The following is a 20,729-nucleotide window of genomic DNA, read 5'->3' as shown; positions in this document are numbered from 1 at the left end:
CTAGGCATTCTACTAATTTATTTTTTCATTTATTGGTTCATTTAACATTTTTGAGCATCGTGTGCCAGGCTCCATATTAAATGTGTGGAATTCAAAGAGAAAATGATGTTGTCTTGGCTTCTACACAAACAGGTAACCCCAATCCAATAAAATAACTGCCATACTGGGAGTACATATTTATATAAGGTGAGATAGGAGTACAGAAAGAACCTAAATCTTCCTGAGGGTCAGGCAACACTTCACAGAAGAGAAAGGAAAACAAGATCAGGATTGCATATGGAGGGTGTGGGGGGGGGACATGCAGGGTGCTGACACTGTAGGGGTTCTAGCCAGGAAACCATCAGAGAGGGTTTTTCCTTTCCATTGGAGGCTCCCTGGGCCCAAGACAGAAAATTAAATAGCACCTTTGACAATGGGACACAGTCCAAGGCAGGGTCTTTCCAGGCACGGTCTGTTGAAGAGAGGGGCAGAGCAGTAGAGAAAATAGAGGAATTCCTACAAAGGGAGCCAACTGGCCTTTCCAGAAGGAGGCCCTGCTGGGTTGATGGATGTACTTCTACTCCTGCAAAGATCCACACGAAGGGGAGAATCCCTATTAGGGGACTCAGGGGAGAAGAGAATCTCTGTCTTCCCCAGAAATGTCTTCCCTCTAGAGAAGAGGGGCTCTGGGCTGGATCTCAAGGATGCAGGGAAGGGACGTAGGTGGTAGGGAGAAATGTGGGAAGTTTTCCCTAATGAGTGGAGGGAGCAAAGAAAGGAGAACAAGGCAAAGGGACTAAGAAAAGTTCAGCCTGAAAGGAACAAGTGCTGGAGTCTGGTCTCCAGAGGCAGGGCAGCCAGAAACCCTGGGGAGCAATGGGATTGAGAGAAATTGGGTGGGGGTGAGGGGTGACTGGTGGCTGAGAGCGTAGCAGGGAAGGAGAGAAAGGAATGAATTGGGATGGGCTAGAAAGATTGCTAGGGAGTCGTGTGGGAAATGAGAGTGCAAACAGGAAGGGCTTAATCAGAGCTTTGACTGCAGGAAGGAGAGGAAAGGGTAGATTTGGCAGCTCCTGGGACTTGGAGAAAGTACCTGGAGGCAAGACCTCAGTGTTGTCTGGGTAAACGGTAAGTGCATTTCCACAGGGTCAGAGCAGACGTTGAACTCTGAGGGAAGAGAAATTCCTTCATTTTGCTGGAACCAGAGTTTTAAATGTGTGTGTCAGGGGCAGGTGGGGACAGAGGGAAGGAAGTACATCTTCATGGCTAAGTGCCCTGGGCTTGAAATCAGAGAGACCTTGGCTCAACCAGCCCAGCTACTTACTAGTTGTGCATCCTTGGCCAAGTTAACTGACTTCTCTAAGCCTCTGATTACTCATGTTCAAAAGGAATACAAAAATGCCTTCCACATGTGGCTCTTCCAGAAAGCACTTGGCACAGGGCCTGGTACATAGCAAATTCAATAGAGGTTAACTATATTCATAATTACAATTAGCCTGTATCACTAGAAGCACATTGTTCAAATAAGGATATGGACTGGTCAGCTCACACACAGATGTAGGTCCCCACCTCCTAGGAATGACACTGGGCGGGGCGGGGGGGGGGGGGGGGGGTGACTCAGAGAGCCTGGAAATCGTGAAATATGAAGAGAAATTAAGAAATTCTGCAATTGTTTAACCCAGATGATATTTGGGGACATGAGGATGGTTATGTGAAGAGTCAGTAAACTTCTTTTTAACCTTAGGAAACAATGCTGTGTTGTTCAAGATTCTGGAGCCAGGCTGCTTGGTTCCAAATCCCCAGGCCATCAGTCATCTCCTGGTCAAGTTCCTGAACTTCTCCAGATCTTCAGTTTTCTATCTATAAAATAGAGTTCATTAGATTACCTACCTCATAAGATTATTGTGGCAATTAAATGATTTAATACATGTAAAGTAGACTAGTTGTCTATCACGTGCAGCACATAGTAAACTCTCAACAAATGTTAATTCTTATGTTGTTGGTTATTATTCTTATAATTATACTATAACTACTATCCCTGGTAGGATTTCACGGCACCACATGGCAGCCCAATATTTTTTTAATAATTCCAGCAATGGAAAAATGAAAATAGTCCCTTCTACAGTAGTGATTCCACCTTACCGGACGAGTTCAAAAAGTCACTGATAATGACTAGTCAGAGTCATTGTAGAGGAGATTCCTCCCCCAAGGCGGAGTGTATTTGGCATCTCTTAACTCCCTGGGCATCCAGTGTGAAGAAAGGAAGAGGAGGCCAGCCCCTTGGGCGGCAGGGCCAGTTGGCCAGTGATACAGTAACTCCCACCGGCCGCCAGGGAGCAGCAGAGCCTGACCCCGGGTTGCTTCATCCACAGAAAACAGTTCCCAGTCCCTCCTAGGTTTTCCTTCTTGGCTGTTTGGAGTGCTCCACCAATCGCCGTGCGCACCGCTGCAGTAGTACCGCCCATCATTGATTACCCAACCAATCAGTGAGTGTCCTCCTTGGGGCCGGAGTCTCGGTCACTCAGAGCCCGCGTTGGGTTTCTAGCCCCGCCCCCCAGGCAGCTCGGCCAATCCCCCGCGGCGGAGCAGACTTCATCCTGGGCGGTGCCCCGGAGACCACGTGGTCCCAGGAAGCGCCCGCCCTAGGTAAGTGGGGGTTACCAGGCCTGGGGCGGGCGGGGGGACTAATGGGCGGAGCGGGACGGCCCGCCTCGCTCCCGGTGACGCGCTGTCCTGTGCCCTCCCCCAGCCATGGGCGTGCAGCCCCCCAACTTCTCGTGGGTGCTCCCGGGCCGGCTGGCGGGGCTGGCGCTGCCCCGGCTCCCTGCCCATTACCAGTTCCTGCTGGACCTGGGCGTGCGGCACCTGGTGTCCCTGACGGAGCGCGGGCCCCCGCACAGCGACAGCTGCCCCGGCCTCACCCTGCACCGGCTGCGCATCCCAGACTTCTGCCCGCCGGCCCCCGAGCAGATCGACCGCTTCGTGCAAATCGTGGACGAGGCCAACGCCCGGGGAGAGGTCAGCGGGCGGGGTCAGCGCAGGAAGGGAGGGACCTGGAAGGGGTCAGCGGAGACACGGGCGGAGCTGGGGAAGTCAGGGCCGGGAGTAATTTATCTGGGCTCTGGGAGAGAGATTGGGGGAACACCATAGGGCCAGGACTCTACCGGCGCCACCAGCACAGACCAAGGGGAGAGGGCGGGCCAGTAAGTGGGTGGAGTAAAGAAGGGGCCCAGCACTGTGAACTGGGCTTGAGGAGATGCTGCGAAGAACCAGCTAATATTGTGAGTTGCGAAGAAGAAAGGCTATAGAGACTTGGGAGAGGTAGGGGTGAAGTCAGACGGAGGCTGTTGAGCAGTCTGCAGAGTAATGCTCTGTACAACATAACCGAGCCACATACGTCATTTTAAAGTTTCTAGCAGCTACATTTTAAAAAGGTGAAAAAGAAGCAGGAGGGGGCCCGCCCAGTGGCGCAGCAGTTAAGGGAGCACCTTCTGCTTCGGCCCAGGGTTCCCCGGTTCAGATCCCGGGTGCGAACATGGCACCGCTTGGCAAGCCATTCTGTGGTAGGCATCCCACATATAAAGTAGAGGAAGATGGGCAGGATGTTAGCTCAGGGCTGGTCTTCCTCAGCAAAAAGAGGAAGATTGGAAGCAGATGTTAGCTCAGGGCTAATCTTCCTCAAAAAAAATAAAAAGAAGCAGGAGAAATTAGTTTTGATAATATAGTTTAACCCAGTAAGTCACAAATATTATCATTTCAACATATAAACAATATAAAATAAATTCTTAATGAGATTTTTTTATTCTTTTTTTTGTACTACATCTTCAAAACCTAGTTGCATTTGACATCACATCTCAGTTGGGACTAGCAGCATTTCAGATCCTTGGTAGCCGCACATGGCCAGTGGCTTCTGCACTGGACAGCACAGTCAAGGGTTGCGGGGAGGCAGGGCAGGAGCCCAGCAATTGAACCAGCCACCTCGGTGGTGATTGGTGACCTCCAAGCCTCACAGGGACAGCCCTCCTTTATTTTGGTGTCACTTCTTGCCCCTGATGACCTGAAATGTGCAGATCATGGGCCTGACCCAGAAGAAACAGCTGTCTGGCCCAAGTGAGGGCAGCAGAGTGTTGGGAGGGCATCGGATTCCACCCCATGAAGCTTCCCCTTCGCAGGCCGTGGGAGTGCACTGTGCCCTGGGCTTTGGCCGCACTGGCACCATGCTGGCCTGTTACCTGGTGAAGGAGCGGCGACTGGCTGCAGGAGACGCCATCGCTGAAATCCGGCGCCTTCGACCCGGCTCCATCGAGACCTATGAGCAGGAGAAAGCGGTCTTCCAGTTCTACCAGCGAACTAAATAAGGGGCCTCAGCACCCTCTGCCAGGCCCCCCCTGCCCTGTGCTGTGTGTTAGATGGGGCCAGAGACACAGAAGTGGACTAAAAGTGCTGAACCCTCCAGCTGCCAGCTGGCTCAAGAGACTGAAGTAGCCCTCCCTTGCAGGCAGGTCCTGATTGAAGGCATGGCTGGAGGCCCCATTGATGTGGGGGGTCCCTCTGCTGCTTCCTTGAATAAATAACTTATAAAAACCAGATCACATTGCATAGCACTTTACAGTTTACAAAGCACCCCCACACAGCAACTTATTTGAGCCTAATAATAACTCTGTTATATAGGAAAGGCAGGTGGGCCATCCCTATTTGGATGAGGTGGCTAGGGCTCAGAGAGGCCCAAGGTCACACTTCTAGAAAGTAAACGGATGGGCCAGGACTACAACGCACATCTTCAGCCTCTTAAAGGTGCTGAAACTCTATGTATCTGTTCCCTGATGATATTTGATGTCCTCTCGGGAGCTGGTTAATAAAAAGTACACAAAGCCCCAGCAGCCCAGGGTCTCTGATACTCACAGGGCCCCTGTGGACACAACCCCTCAGTGTAGGCCCAAATGCCCCACGTGTGTCATCCCCTTAGCCCTCTCAGGACAGAGAAGGCCCAGATGTTGTGCTCACAAATAACCACCATCTCCATCTCCCAAGGGCTGGATGCCTCTCACCAGCCTCGGGCTGCTCAGCTCACCTGTGACCTCCAGCTCGGTGTGCTGCCCCACACCTCAGGTTAAGGAATGCTGGAACTGAGCCATTCTGGGTGGTTAAGCAGAGAGGATATTTGATGATTAAATGAAGAGATTGAGGGCTACGAATCTTGGCCATGTTTCCCAGATGTTACCTTCACCCCATGGGATCCCATCCTACCAGCACCACCACCACACTATCAGCTTTTAGAGGTAGGATGAATGGGATAGACCAGCCAAATGGACTCTTTTTGCTGTAACTTCTACCTGAATTCCTGTCCTGTTTTCTGTTATGGCAGGCCAGGCTGGATAAGGTAGAAATTCATCTTGAAATATGTACTGAGTGCCTGTATGTACCAGGCTTTGTTAAATGTGGAGGGTACCCAGCGAATGAGCCATGATTCACAGCCTCCTTGAGGAGATGGGCACAGACAGAGTCCCACCCCATATAACAGGTCTATGACAGATTTGCATTCCAGATGCGGTGGAGACATAGAGGGAAGAGGCAACTGTTCCCCTGTAGACCCATCCTTTTAGCCTAGAACACAGCCAGCTCTAAGCTACTTGCTCCTCACTACATCTTTCTCCCTTCCACTACTGCCCACCCAATTTAATCCTCCTCCAACACTTACACAAAAGGTATGTTAGCTGGTCTTGCCAATCTAGGAGCGACAGAGAGGCTGTAAGATGGCTTCCCCGCCTCACCACTTTTTCCCTCTGTGTCAAATCTGAGTAATGAGTTCCTTCTATTCCCTTGGTCTGCACCCAGCCTGCCCAGGTGAGGCCATCTCCCAAAGAGAAGCACCCACACTTCCAGGCATTCAGGCTGCAACAGGGAAATGAGAAATAACACAAAGAGGGGACACACTAAAACCCTTACCGTGCTGTCATCCAAATTTCCTCCACCCTGCCCCCGCTGCCTGCTCCTCCCACCACAGCATGGCCCATTCTGTTTCTTGGTGCAAACCAGAGCATCTTCCAAAGGGGTGTATGAGTGTGAGTGATGTGTGTGTGCGCACGTGAAGGCAGTGCGGCATGAAGGGTGTGAATGGTCCACTTCCTGGACCCCTTTCCTCCGCTTATGAGGATGGCAAGAGAGAAGTGGGAGGCTTGAAGCTGCACCCCAGAGTGTGTGTCTCTACTCGGATCCTGACCTGCTGGGATCGTACAACCAGTCCTCACACTTTCCGCCTCTGTTCCTGCCTCACTCCATCCTCCCCCCATCCTCTACACTACGGGAGAGGAATCCACCGTTCCCTTCCTCCCAAGGCTCCTCCGAAGGAGACAGAAATTTTTCTAAGCCCATTAAGGCCCTGTGCACAGCCTCCATCCCCATAATTTAAGCAGGTCTCCTCTGCCTCAAGAGTTCCTTAGGGAAATAAACATATAATTATGTGCTTAAGGAAATTGGTTTTTAAATAAGTAAGAGTTGCCTTGAAATGAAAACTCTGCCCTTATCCTCCACCTACCTCAGGAGGTTAGCCTGAGGCTCCCTTCGGGCTCATTCTCACCCTCAAATTTTTTGCCTTCTCATCACCGCCTCTCCTGTATATGGCCACCAATGAGGCATAACAGCCTAGCCCTGACCCTTCCCCCATTCTACCCTCCACTGAGATGATAGGTGAGGGGAACAAGCCACTTCCATCGACAAAAGAACCTCACATTGCCCCAGACCAGGGTTTCTCAACCTTGCACTACTGGCTCTTGGGGCTGGGTGAGTCTTCACTGTGGGGGCCGCCCTGTGTGCTGAGGGTGTTTAGCAGCATCCCTGACCTCTACCCACTAGATGCCAGCAGCATGCCACCCCCCAAAAAATGTGACAATCAAAAATGTCTCCAGACATTGCCAAATGTCCCTTGGAAGGACAAAATCGGCCCCAGCTGAGAACCACTGCATCAGACCAGCAAGCACCAGATGCAATCATAGGCTTTCATTTCCTGTGGGAGTAGAGGTGGCAACATACCCGGGAATTTCTCCTGTGGATGCACACATCTCGATGCGGGAGAAAGGGCCAACTCAAAAGTTACTGTTTTGAGCAGCGTCTGTCACCCACCCGCAGTCCTCCCCTTTTCCCAGGCTGGGTTTCCAAGATGGTGATAGACACCATTAACTTTCTCCATTCAGGAGGGTTTATTCTCAGTGAGTTGCTGGTGGGCATAAGTGCAGGAACTTCGACTTCTCACCCCCATGTTTTTAAAGTTCCATTTATGTTTATTCTCTGGCATGTGATCCTAATTCTCTGCTAATGGAGGCTTTTCTATGTGGGAAACATCAGGACGAGAGGAACACCAGCCACACTCTTTGAGATTGTTCCTCCCTGGCCTGTTTCTCCTACCTCCACTTCACCCACAGCATGCCCCGACTGGGGTCCTTTTGCCCTTTGGGCTCTAGGTTCCATGACTGCCTGCCAGGCCATGTGTTTCCTGCTTCAGAGAGGACTAGAGTAGGGAACAGCGTGTATCTGTGACTGCCCCACACCTCCCTTGGAGCTGTGTTCATCATCGCCCTTAGAGCCATTCATAACATGTCGGGACCGTCCCACAGAGCAGCTCATCACTGATCGTCCCCCCGCTAAGGAGGTCAGCTCCTCAGGCACACCCTCTCCACCTGCCCCCCATCATCCCCCAGCTCAAGTCTTCCCAGGGCGGAGATGAACATGTCGCCTGGAGCGGGGATTTGATCCAGACCGTAAACCATTTCCCAGAATGAACAGCACTGGTTTGCCAACCCTCAAATCAAATCTTCGGCTGTCTGTATCTTGCCATTCTTTCTAAGAAGGAAAATAATGTGGTCTCACAGGATAGTTTTGTCACAAAACAACATCAGTTACCTCTAAGGCATGTCACACTTTGTAGTGACTGCACTTTACTTATACAATTATAATTGTCATATTTATGAAGCACCTACCATATAGCAAGTATTTTACATACATTGCATTATATCATTTTATCCTTACAACCACTCTGCGAATTGGGTATTTTTCCCTTTTTATAGTTGAGGGAACTGAGGTTTAGAGATGAGTAACTTGCCCAATGCCTCACAATTGCTTCGAAGGAGCTGGGATCAAACCCAAGAGGTAACTCCAGACCCAGGCTCCTTTGACCAGACATCCCGCCTACCAAGGCTTCCCCCTGGTTCCAGCTACACAGTGGGGTCTGTCTTCATGATCAGACCTTGGCCTCGAGGGTCATCTTATCAGCACAGCCTCCAACATCTGCTCTTCATCCTCTTAGGAGGCCAGAGAACAACCTACACCCGACGCTGGAGCCCACAGCGCCTGAGTTGCTGGCTGCTCTGTAAAATGCAGCCTGAGCATTTAAGGCCAAAAGAGTGAAGCTCATTCATCAGGGCACTTCCATCACATCACTGTTATCTAATTCAGAGTAGGCGATGTCCTCACCCAGAATGACAGTCCTGAGGCACATGTGACTAGCATGAGCTCTTGAAAATGTCTTTGTATGTCTGATGATTTATTAAAAACCCTAATATTCTCTCTGGTTTTATTGCTGTTATTTGAGCCCTTAATGCATACCAGGCACTATGCCAAGTTCTTTATAGCCATTATCTCATTTAGTCTTCAAAATGACCCTAGGAACAAGGTCTTATTCTAATGACCGGTGTGCAGATCAGTAAGTTGAGGCCCAGAGAGTTTAAGTAACACACCCAAAGTAACCTAGCTAGACCAGGATTCAAATCTGGGTTTGTCTAACTATAAACTGCCTTCCCTCTTGGGAGCAGAGAAAAGAGGCCTTGTAGTAATTAGAAAATATATAACAGCATCTCGTATGTTCCCCGGAATCGAGGCACTTGGATGCACAGGGCCATCAGGGGCACCCTGTAGTCACACGGCTCCCCCATGCTGCTGCTCCAGGCTGTGGCAGCACTGCTCTGCCTCCGGAGTGCCAAGCTGCCAGCACAGTCATCACCCCTAACAAGCTTCTGCTTCAGCCTCCCGCACCGTCAAAAAATATAGTCCCCCGTTGATATAGAAATGAGTTACATAAGCACTTCTTCCATTACTTTTAAAATTTTCTCCAGCCATTATGAATTCAAGGCATGCTCTCAGAAGGCAGCGTGCTTGTCCAAGCAAGCAGAAATTCAAGAAACACTTTGGTGCACGTCCATGCCTGAAGTTGATGACTTATTTGCAACCTTGATAACTGAATCCTTTGTGCCAATAAATTGCTTAAATTGCTTCAACCACTCTCTCCTCCTATTTTTCCCTTGACTTATTCTGTCGCCATGGATATGTGATCATGAAACAAATTGGTGATGTCACCTCTGAATTTTCAATATGTAGGATTCAGTATGGCAAACAGTTCTGGGATTTTTCCCCCTAGCTTTTGTAATAAACGCACCACTGTTTCTTCTTTACCAATATATATTGAGCATCAACTCTGTTCCAAACCCAAGGTGGGCCATGAAGTAATCGGTGTAGATGTCCCTGCAGGTGACAGTGCTCACTTCCTTCAGTAGGCTTTATGTGCCCTTGAGCTCCCCCAACCCCACCCCCAAGCAAATTCACTGGCTTGGATGTTTTCTGTAGGTACATTTTGTGACATCTAGTCAGGGCTGGGTGCAGCCTAGGGCCATGGAATAGATTTAAATAAAGTAACTATGCTTGGATCAAGCCCGCAGACAGAGCTATGCCATTCTTGACCCCGAGCTGTAAGGTCCTGAGGAATCCAGTCCATTCCTCTATCTCCTCCCTCACCGCACACTCTCGCCTCCTCCATAGCCCTTGTCCTCTCTGCTACCTGTGCTGGGGCCCCCAAAACCACCCTCAGGTTTGATGATTTGCTAGAAGGATTCACAGAAAAGCTGTTATCCTCTCAGTTATGGTTTATTGTAGTGAAAGGACACAAATTATAATCAGCAAAGGAGAAAGTCACATAGGGCGGAGTCTAGGAGAAGCCAGGCACGAGCTTCCAGTGATACTCTCCCAGTGGGGTCACATGGGGTGACATGGACAGTGCTTAATTCTCCCAGCAGCAATGTGTGACAACATATAAGAACTATTGCCAACCAGGTAAGTTCACCCAGGTCTTGGTGCCCAGGGTTATTATTGGGGGCCAGTCACATAGGCATGTAGCACCCAAATGACTGACCTTAGTACCTCAGTCTGCAGCTCCACTGAGGTCAGGCTGATACAGCATGGCCCAAAGCAGCCTACGCATATAAAAACAGGCGTTTACCACAATCATGTTGTTAGCGTAGACTTCCTGGCCTGGCCAGGATATGCAAAGACACTTTATCAAGCAGGATATTGCAAGAGCCTGGCACATGGGTGCTCGATAAACACGTGGCAACTAACTGACATGTTGTCACCTACCTGGGTATCTACACATAGATGCAGAAATGGGAAGGAAAGAATAAATCTAGATGATGTATAATCTAGTGTGGGATACATGACATGTGTACACCCCTAAGTGTACATGTAAAGATGGATACACACAATTGGAAAAGATGCAATGCAAAATACTTAAGCAATGCTAGAGTGATTAAAGAGATAGAGTGTGTCTGGTAAGATTCCAAAAAGTTGAACTTTCAATGAGATGTGGAGGGTGTGGTCAGATAGCCTAAAGGCATACAGGAATGTTGGATATTACTAAAAATACTACTGTTGTGTGTCCGGCAGAGTCCACATAGGGAGGTTTAGAGAGAGAGGTGGGCAAGACGAATGGGTGGCTGTGAGGGGGAGGGAAAGATGTAGGGAGTCGATTGGCATGCATGATGTACAAACCTCATCCAGTGGGTAGCAGAGAACACATGGTTAGATGAAGGTGCTGAAAGGGCAGCAGAAACTCATGCCAAGGGGTCAGGATGGTTTCTGATCAACAGTGTGGAGTCACCACAGGCTTCTGAGCAGAGGACGTGTCACTAGGTTCCATTTTTCTTAAGCTACACTCTAACAGAATGGCCCCATTACTTAGCAGCAGTATGGTGCTTTATGATTTAACAGTGCCAGAGAGAGACGAGGTCTCACCGCTGCTGATTTTAAGACTTTTCCGAAGATAAGAGTTAAGTAAGACCCTGCTCTCCCTGCTTGCTGGAAGTTAATGACTTGAATGCTTTGCAAAAAGAAAGTAAAGGGTTGTTAAGTCAGAGTGCTCACCCTCTGGGCATGCAGGTTATGATTTTTTAATGCTTTTCAAATGGGAAAAGATCTCAAGTGTCATCCCAACATGCTAGAAATGTGTGTCTTTCAGACGGCAGCTGGCCCTGGCTCCTGCACATCCACTGCTCTGGCTGATTCACTGGCGTCACATGTTACATCCGGGGCTGCTGCCATATCCCAGTTGACTCGATTCCAAGGCCCACAGGGGTGGTGACCCCTGGCGCTGCGTTCAGCCCAGCACCCTGGTATTCCTCCATATTGTCCCAAAGCCAAAGGGTGACCTGTGAGTTCACCCTTTCTACCTCAGTTGCACCCCAACTCCCCAACCCTCTCTCCCACAATCTGTCCCCTTCCATCTCAAAATAGTGGTCAATTTGTCAAGTACAGAGGCGCCAAACAGACCAGATGGTATGTTCTCCTATAAGTGGAGGGCATGCTGTGTGCCAAGGAGGGGCAGTGCTGGGGACTTCAGAGACAGCTTCCACCACAGGAACATGTAGGGTCCTCAGAGGAGTCGAGGCAGCTGCAAACGCCAGAGCACCCTAAGCCCAAGACCTCTCCTGGCTGGCACTCTCCAGCTGGACACCTCAAGATTAACAGACCAGCAAGGGCACCCCGGGAGTCCCCTCCTCTCCCTCACAGGAGCCTTCAGAGCTCAGGGTGGGACTGGGCAGGAAGGGTGACGCTGGGTCTCCACACTTTGCTCTTCAGTCCTGAGGTCCTGGGTCTGGCCTGACACATGCTCAAAACTCTCCGGGGAGAGAAGGAGGCTGGGAATGTGTGGAGAGCTGCAGCCCCACGCAGGAGTCAGGCTGCACCCTTGAGAGCTTGAGAGCCACCCTCAACCCATCCCACCCCACTTCTGCTCATTTGAAAACCCAGAAGCCACAAAGCAAGTTAATGGCTGGGGGCGGCAGGGAGGGGGGGTGTCAGAAAGGAATTCGGGAAACGCAAATTAAAACAACAATAAGAATAAGATAAGACTTTATATACATCAAGTTGGACACATACATACCAAATCTCAAATACTAAAGGTGGCAGGGCCAAAGGAAAACGGGGGCGGGGAGCGGGATATGTAAATCAGTACGGCAGCCCTGGAGAGTAACGGGGTGAGCTCTCCCAGAAAATCCAGCCACCTCACGTCTATCTGCATATTCTGGACAAATTCTGCCTGTGAGCAACCTACAAACAGGTATGAGGCTGTTCACTTCTTCACTAACCCAATACAAACTTAGAAAGCACCTACTATGTACCAGGGATACTTCTAGAGGCTCAAAATTGAGCATGAACAAAACACAAAAATCTCTATCCTCATGGAATGTATACACAGCACTGTCTAAATAGCCAAATACTGAAAACAATCTAAAAATATATGATCAGGAGAATGGATAAACACTGAACTAGATACACAGGCATCAACAGATATATCTCGGCAACAGTGTTGGTGTGTAGGAAAGAAACTTGCAGAATATTAGGTACAGAATACCATTTGTGTGAATAAAAACAAACTACTATAAATTGTTTATGGATTCCTACATATGTTATAAAAATAAATGGTTTGGATACCCACCAAACTCAGGGTCTTATCTGCCTCCTGGGAGGGAAGTTGGTGAAAGGACAGGAAGAACTTTAAGCCTAACTGGAATGTTTTATTTCTTAAAAAGAAAACATCTGAAGCAAATATAAATGTTAAAATGTTAGCATTGTATATTCTGGGTATTAAGCATGTAGATGTTTGTTCTAGCGACCTGGGTCCTTTTTAGTTTTAGTTTAAGATGGGGAAGTTTTTGTTTTGTATTGCTTTCAAATTTTAGAAGAGTTGGGTGAGGAGAGGATGAAGGTCACATCTGCCAGCGGCCCAGGGGCTGGAACCTGCGCTAAACGTGTCTCTGGGATCCCATCCTCAGCAATGACTGCCCGCACCGCGAACTAGGAGAGAGAAGAGCCAGCTCCACCGCAGGTCCGGCACCGCAGCTGGCCTGGATGACAGCGAGCTGCATGGCGCCCCCTGGGGGCCCAACCGAGCTCGGCGGCTCACTGGGTGAGACTACAGGCTCCAGAAATGTCCACGGAAGTTGGTTCAACCGCTTTGAAGAGCAATGTGGAGCTATCTAGTCAAGCCAAAGAGATATATAAGCTATTGTTCAGAAATTCTGTTTTTAAGGTTTTACCTTGGAGAATCTCTCAAATATGTGCCCAAGGAGATGTGTACAAATGTTCTTTGCAGCAGTGTTTATAATGGCCAAAAATTGAAGATGGGACCATTATCCACCATTAGGAGAATAAAGGTCGACATGTGGATCCAATGAAATACTATGCCACAGTGGAAATGACAGCTAGAGCCACCTGTGTCGGTATGGATCCACCTCACGAACCTTGCTGAGGAAAAGGGTGAGTTGCAGAATCCTCCCACAATAAAATATTTACATAAAATTTAAACATGCCAAACAATACTCTATGTTGTTGATGGATACACAACAACAGTATGTAATGAAAGTAGAAAAACAGACATGGGATGATAAATACCAAATTCAGAGGTTACTTCTGGGAAGAGAGGGAGGAGAAAAGAATTAGGGAAGAAGGGGCTTCAGCTGATTCTGTGCTATTTTATTTCTTTAAGAAAAACAAGAATCCGAAGCAAAGATGACAACATTTTAGAATTAAATAGAGCTGGGTGGTGGGTGCCCAGATGTTTCTTATGTTATCTGTTATACTTTTCTGGATTTTAATATTCTTTTATACATATAATGATATATATACACACACCGGCCATGGAGGGAGACGTGGTGGATGGAGCAGAGCCCTGGAGGCAAAGGGAAAAGCAAATGAAGACCCCGAGGAGGGAGGAGCTGTGGTCTTAGCAGAACTGAAGGATCATCCATGGCACCATGACAGAAGGGAGCAGCCTCAAATAAGGCCAGAGAGGGAGATGGCCGGACCTGCTGGGCGTTATAAAAAGGGGTATGTTTTAATCTCAGGGCCATGGAGAGACATTGGAAATTTTAAGCAGAGGAATATTTACATTGGATCTGCTTCTATTTTGAGTAGGTCACTTCTTTCTTGTGTGTGTGAAATGCGTGGGATGCAAAAGCAGATGCCAGGAAAAGAATTAAGAGACTTTAACAATAATGTAGGCAGAAGACGTTGAGGAGCTCCATTATAATGGGACAGCAAAGGTGGGGAAAATAAGGTGGATTTGAGATATATTTTAAAGAAGAACCAGTAGAACTGGGTAATAGATTAGCTGTGAGGGATGAAGTTCGAAGTTTCTACGTAACTGGTGGTGCTGACTGAGATGAGAAAACTGATGGGGAGGAGGGCAGGGACAGTGAAAAGGGTGTTTGTTTGGTCATTCATTCCCAGCAAGGAGGAGAGAGATGAAGGGTTTTATTTTGGATCTGTTAAGTTTGAGATGCTTGTGAACTACCCAAGTGGAGGAGGAGAGCCGACAGTTGTATATTCAGGTCTGAAGTCCACCAGAGAGGTTAGGTCAGGTCAGGAGATATAAATTTGGGGTCACTGCACATTATTTAAAGCCATGAGACTAGGGAGACAGTGTGAACACTGAAGAGAAGAGCTAGGAAGTGAAAGGAAGGGAAGGGAAGAGAGGGGAAGGGAGGGGAGGGGAGGAGAGATGGGGAGGGGAGCGGTAGGGAGGGGAGATAGCCCAGGACTAAACACTGAGGACCCCTACCTTCAGTGTCAAGAAGAGCAGGATCTAGAAACAGACTAAGAAGGAGTGGCCAGAGGGGTAGGAGGGAAAACACGAGAGGGGGGATGCTATGGATGCCAAGAAAGAAAAGTGATTCAAGAGGGAAGCAGCGTTTAACTGTTGAAAATGCTGCTGAGTAGCCGAATAATCGGAGGCAGAAGAATGATCTGTTAGAGCTGGCAACACAGGAGTCATTGTGACTTTGACAAAAGCAGTTTAGTGATGTGATGGGGGCTGAGTGGGTAGGTGTTGCAGAAGAGGAGAGGGTGAATGTGGGCAACTCTTTTGAGAAGCTTGGCAATAAATGGAGGAGAAACATGCGGTGAAAGCTGAGCAAGATGAGTAAGGCAGAGGGAGAGGTTTGTTTTGTTTTGGATAATATTTGTGCGCATCCATATGCAGATTGAAGGAATCCAGTGGAGACAGAAATCCGTGGGGGAGGAGTGCAGGGAACGAGTGCAGGGAGGAGTCCTTTGAGAAGAGGAACAAGAAGGAAATCCAAGCCACACAATGAATGTGGCTGAGCCAGGATTCCAACTCAGGACTGTCTGATTCCAAATGCCTTGCTCTTTCCCAAATATGTCATTGCCTCTTTTTAGTTTTTACTTGCTCATGGGTGTCTAATTTCCAGGATCCAGGGGTCTAAATCCTTTACCACCACCTCCTCTAAATACACAAGTTTTACAGTCTTCCCGTTTCCATCTGGATTCCGTGTCTACCCAGGGAACTGGAGTAGAAAATAAGCAAAGTGAAGAAAATTAAATCTGACCTATTTATGCATTCTGTGTAAATGCATGAAATAGATTATGTTTGACAATGGTAAACAGAGAGCCAAAAAAATCCAATTTATTGCTTTAATTATATATGCTTTTCTTCCTCAATCTCCAGGGAAGAATGTGCCTCCATCCTTTTCCAGCCCCTCTATGGTGCCATTTCCTAATTTCTCAGACTGCTTTTGGTGACCACAGGCTTCTAGTCAAGGTTGTTCTAGCTGAAGCACAACTGAGAAATTTTTATCGTGCTCCCTAGGATGATGCATGCAAGGAAGAATGGAGTGGATTTGTATAAAATTAAAAGTAAGGAAACAGAGATGGGGGTGGAGTTGTGATTCAAAGGAACAGCATAGATTAAATGGCAGGCCCTCCAAAGAAATGGACCATCTCCCACTCATGAAGGAAGGAATAACAGTCCTGAATTATTTGGATCCTAGGCTAACTCAGAGTCATCCAAACACCTTTAGGTAGGGAAATGTCATCCTAAAATCCACTAATTTGAGGATGAGAAGACCTGAAAGAGGGCAGATGAGATTATAATTCAGCAGCCATGCCACGGACTGATCCTGTGCATAAGCAGGAGCAGAAAGAAGGGGGGCCCCATTCTATCTCAATCTCCGTCTCACACATATTTGTTGAGCACACACCCTGTGCCAGGTACAGCAAAGAACAAGATAAACATGGCCCGTGCCCTCAGGAAGCTTGTAGGCCTATGCAGGAATGCACACAAGAGGCGATCAATGCCAGATGGATGTGGTAAGTGCTGAGACAGATGGATGTGCACCTGACCCAGGCTGGGGGGAAACAGAGGTCAGGAAAGAGTTTCTGTAGGAACGGGTATGTAAGTTGAAATCTGAGACATGAGTAGGATTTAGCCAGGCTGGCAGTGGGGACAGGCAGTGGGGAAATTATAAACAACAGAAATATAAAGTATGCATGCACACACATGGACATACACAATACCTATTTCCAAAAGCATCATATTAATGGAAACATTTTTGCTGGGCTAATTTGTGCTTTGGGGCAAATCAGAGTCTTGCCACCCAGGTTTCTGACTTGCACAGCAGGGTGATGCGTGGTGCTGCCGACTAGCACAGGAAACCCCAGAAGAGGACGAGGCTGGGAGGCAGAGGCTGGGTTTGGTCTTGACAGGTTGATTTTAAGGAGCCTCTGAGACCCCCACGCGGAGCTCTCAGGTAAGCAGTTTCATATCTGAAATAGAGGTTCCAGCCTGCACTAGAAGACAAATTTGGGATTCATTGCATTAAAAGTAATTATCTGGAGGCTGACCTCGTGGCTGAGTGGTCAAGTTCGCACGCTCTGCTTTAGTGGCCCAGGGTTTCAGCGGTTCGAATCCTGGGCACGGATATGGCACCACTTGTCAAGCCATACTGAGGCAGTGTCCCACATGCCACAACTAGAAGGACCCACAACTAAAAATATACAACTATGTACCAGGGGGCTTTGAGGAGAAAAAGGAAAAATAAAATCTTTTAAAAAAAGGAAAAAAAGTAATTATTTAACCATGGGCACAGGTAAGAATATTTAGCAAGAGAATATGGAGTGAAAAGAGAAAGGGGCCTGGGATGGAGCTCTGAAGAACTTCTTCAAGTCACTGGAGGAGGGAATCTGAGCTGGCAGAGAGAGTGGGAAAAGAGAGTGGCGGGAGAGCAGGGAGGAAAACCAGGAGAGGTGTCCTGGTGTTTGAAGAAGGGAGTAATCCACAGTAACAATGTGGTCTGCAGTCCAGCAGACTGAGGACAAAAACCTGTCCCTCCGATACGCTGGAGACATGAAGGAGGCCGAAGCCAAACTGGAGTGGGTGGAGGGATGAGTGAGAGGGGAGCAGATGGAGACAGGGAGAATGCACATGGTACTTCCACAGTCTTTCGCTTTGTGGCATATAGAGAAAATTATATTTAAATGGAACATTGGGTAATTGAGCAAGGCTGCTCCCAGCTGGAAGTGTGGCCCCACCCAGCTGCCCTGAGGGCTGAGAAAGTCAATATCCTATAACACCTGTAACCATTTGAGCCACACCAGTGTATCTCAGAACAGCAGCTAGGAAGGGCCGCCATCAACCACTCTATCAAGTAGACTGTGAATGGCGGCTCGCGGTGAGTGTGGAGTCAGGAGAGGGTTTAGGGTGTGATTTGCTTTGGTTTGAAGATAAAAGAGACGAGCGTCTTTCAGAAGCATCTATGGGAAAGATCCAGCTGAGGTGGCGTGACTGAATACATGGGAGAGAATGAGTAGGATAGCATTGGTATGAAAGCCTCCTAAGATCTAAGGGTAGAGTCCAACTGCAGGTGGAGGGGTGAACGTACAGATATTGCATGAGCGGAAGTATAATCCTCCCCACAGTCCTAGAAGTCGGATGTCATTATTACCATGTTACAAGTTTAAAATCTGAGGCTAGAGAGATTAAGCCACTGCCCCAGGTCCTCCACCTAGTAAACAGCAGAACAGATTAGAATCCAGATCTTTCTGACTCCAGAACTCCTAACAATTATACTTTGGTATATCTTGAACCTGATACAAGGCTAGGCCTGGTGACACAAAGATGATTTAGACTCAGCCCTTACCTTTGAGGAAATCACAGACTGGATGTAGAAAAGGACAATGAAACAAATATAATACAGTGTGATAAAATTTAAAAATGCAGTCATGAAAAAATGCTTTAAGAAGCTCAGACTATACTGACTATATGCCTGTCTATTCCTGAGCTCCTGGAGGCAGGGATGGACTGGGCATAGAGCAAGAGCTCGAAAAAAATGCTTGACGGTTCAGCACTCATAAGGGTTCCCTCCTTAAGGCAGTTGTCCATGTAGCCACAAGGGGTCGCTACAGACCTGACACAAACTTTTTCCATTGGCCTTTCCAAGATCTCCAGTTGTTCTCTAGAAGGAAAGGAGAGGGAAGGAAGGTGGTGACCAGATGCCTCACAGGGTTTCCTGCCCCCTGCAGGGCAGGCCTAGAGCTTCATTCCCAGTCTGGCTCCATCTTCACTGACTCCTGGTCTTTTCAGCTTCTGTCCTAAGTTCCAGGCTTTTAATATGTTTCCCCAATTTGCTCTCCCTTTGGGACCTAACTTAGGGAAATGGTCTCAGGTCTTTCCTTGGACCTCCAGTTCCAGCTAGGGATGTGGCTCCAATCCCACCAGCTTTATGGCCAAGTATTTTGCACAATTTCTTCACCTCTCTGGGCCTTACCAGTAAAAGCTAAGGTTGAGAGGAAGACTCTGGTGGCTCAAGCCTTCCTGACTCTCCTCCTTATAGCAATAGCTAACCTTCATCAGCACTTCCTATTGCCAGGCATTGTTACAAGCCTGTAATATCCAATAAGGCAGCCACTAGCCACATGGAGCTATTGAAATTTAAGTTAATTAAAATTAAAAACAATTAAAACTTCACTTCCTCAGTCTCTCTAGCCAATTTCAGGTGCTCAATAGCTCCATGTGGCTAGTAGCTACTGGCATGAACAGCCCAGAGAACATTTCCATCACAGTTGAAAGTTCTATTAGCACTAAGTGAGTCTCACATTTTTACCAAATTTAACCTTCATAATAGCCCTATGATGCAGGTGTAATTATTTATCTGCTGTAGAGATAAGAACCCTGAGGTGCAGAGGGGCTAGAAACTTAGCCAAGCTCTCAGCAGATTAGTATCCAGAGCGAGGATTTAAGCTCCAGTGGGTGGTTCCAGAGCCCACCATGCTGTCTCTATGCCAACAGCTGCACCCTAACCCCAGCTACCCTGCTCCCCATCTCACCTCCTAGGAGTGGGACTGACTCTTCCCATTCCTCAACAGTCATGGTCCCTCACAGCTTCTCCCTGCCAGCTGACCCTGAGTCATGAGGGTATTTGGGCTTCAAGCTCCTTCTGGATAAGAATCCTCCCTCTCCTATCCTCCCCACCTCCATTTAGCCCCTCACTTCCCTTAGAGTATTAGTATTATGGGTTTTGATTCTTCCCCTAACCCATTCCAGTCTCGGTTCAAGGTCAGCCTGGGTCCTAGAACATTCCTAACCTGGACAGTAGCCCCACTTCCTTAGGCTCGGCTTCACCCTCAAGGGAATGGCGTGCAGCCAGTTCAGCTCAGAGAGCCCATTTTACTTACACCTCTGAAGGTGCAGCAGCTTCTCACTCTGCAGAAGTAGAGTGAGAAGTCAGACAGGGGTCACACACTCAAGCTGCTGGAACCCAGTAAAAGTGGAAGCAGCCAGGGGCAGAAGCTTCAACTGTTCTGCATGCAGGGCACCACGAATGCTTGCAAGCTAGACCATTTGTGGTTGCACCTGCCTCCTACCTTAGCTGTAGCCCTGCAGGGCTGCCATCTGGTCCTCTAGACCCATAGCTGAACAATGTTGGAGACCACTCAAGTGGGGAGCTCTGTTGGACAGGAAGGATAAAAGAAAACATATAAATGTTCGCATCTTGAGGTGAGTGGACAAGATATCCAATTCCTGCTTTACTTCCTTACCGCTTTTACCTCATTCCCAATCAACTGAGTCACAAAAGACATGCCTGGCCATGTCAGATTGGTTTCCCACTTCCACTGAATCGATCATCTTGGCCAAGAAAACAGAAAATTCACCCGCTCCATTCCCACCTTTAGAAATCAGCACATCAAATTCTTTCCAGACTATGAAATTTCTCATGTAAAGCCTTCCAGGAAAAACTTTACTGTCAGTAAGTGCTTCCTAGTATTTTACCCGACTCTCTGTGCTTCACCTTAATCTCACATGTTCTTTCCTCAAAGGAGATGGGGTGGTGAGGGTAGGTGCTCCTTCTCTGTTGAGGGACTATTGAGTTTTTATCTGTAACAAATGATGCTACTATGAGCATTCTTGCACATGGCTTCTGGTGCCCATATGCATGTGTTTCTGTTCAGCCTGTGAGTAGGAGTGAAAATGCTGAGTCATCGGGTATCCACATGTTTAGTTTTAGTAGATTCTGCCACATAGTTTTCCTGCCACAAAGTGGTTGTAGCAATTTATACTCCCACTGGAGGTGTGCAAGAGTTCTAGTTGCTTCATATCTCGACCAGAACTTGGTTGTTTATATGATTTTGGCCATTCT

The 20,729-nt window shown here is 48.1% G+C and overlaps 1 protein-coding gene and 1 long non-coding RNA gene across 3 annotated transcripts; one reads left to right on the top strand and one right to left on the bottom strand.

Moving 5' to 3' along the window:
- Positions 1-2,991, bottom strand: LOC124249336 (uncharacterized). Of its 2 annotated transcripts, none has more exons than XR_006891356.1 (2): positions 2,901-2,991; positions 1-1,839 (listed from the first exon to the last, which is right to left on the bottom strand). It is a non-coding gene; the product is annotated as an uncharacterized LOC124249336 (long non-coding RNA). The 2 variants fall into 2 exon arrangements; XR_006891357.1 differs by having other exon boundaries at positions 2,845-2,974.
- DUSP23 (dual specificity phosphatase 23) lies at positions 2,580-4,568 on the top strand. The gene is made up of 3 exons (XM_046680231.1): positions 2,580-2,625; positions 2,729-2,997; positions 4,152-4,568. The coding sequence occupies exons 2-3, from the start codon at positions 2,731-2,733 to the stop codon at positions 4,335-4,337; spliced, it is 453 nt and encodes a 150-aa protein (XP_046536187.1). The 5' UTR covers positions 2,580-2,625; positions 2,729-2,730; the 3' UTR covers positions 4,338-4,568.
- Positions 4,569-20,729: the final 16,161 nt, after the last annotated feature.

This window comes from Equus quagga, chromosome 13, assembly GCF_021613505.1.
Source record: "Equus quagga isolate Etosha38 chromosome 13, UCLA_HA_Equagga_1.0, whole genome shotgun sequence".
Classification (NCBI taxonomy): Eukaryota; Metazoa; Chordata; class Mammalia; order Perissodactyla; family Equidae; genus Equus; species Equus quagga.
The sequence above is the reverse complement of the archived record's forward strand: the minus strand, read 5'-3'. Positions and strand labels throughout refer to the sequence as shown.

What these genes read in the sequence shown, in the direction of transcription:
- DUSP23 (XM_046680231.1), top strand. Translation starts at nt 2,731, where the DNA reads ATGGGCGTGCAGCCCCCCAACTTCTCGTGGGTGCTCCCGGGCCGGCTG. An exon ending in AGGCCAACGCCCGGGGAGAG is followed by an intron (nt 2,998 to 4,151) that starts GTCAGCGGGCGG and finishes TCCCCTTCGCAG; the next exon opens with GCCGTGGGAGTGCACTGTGC.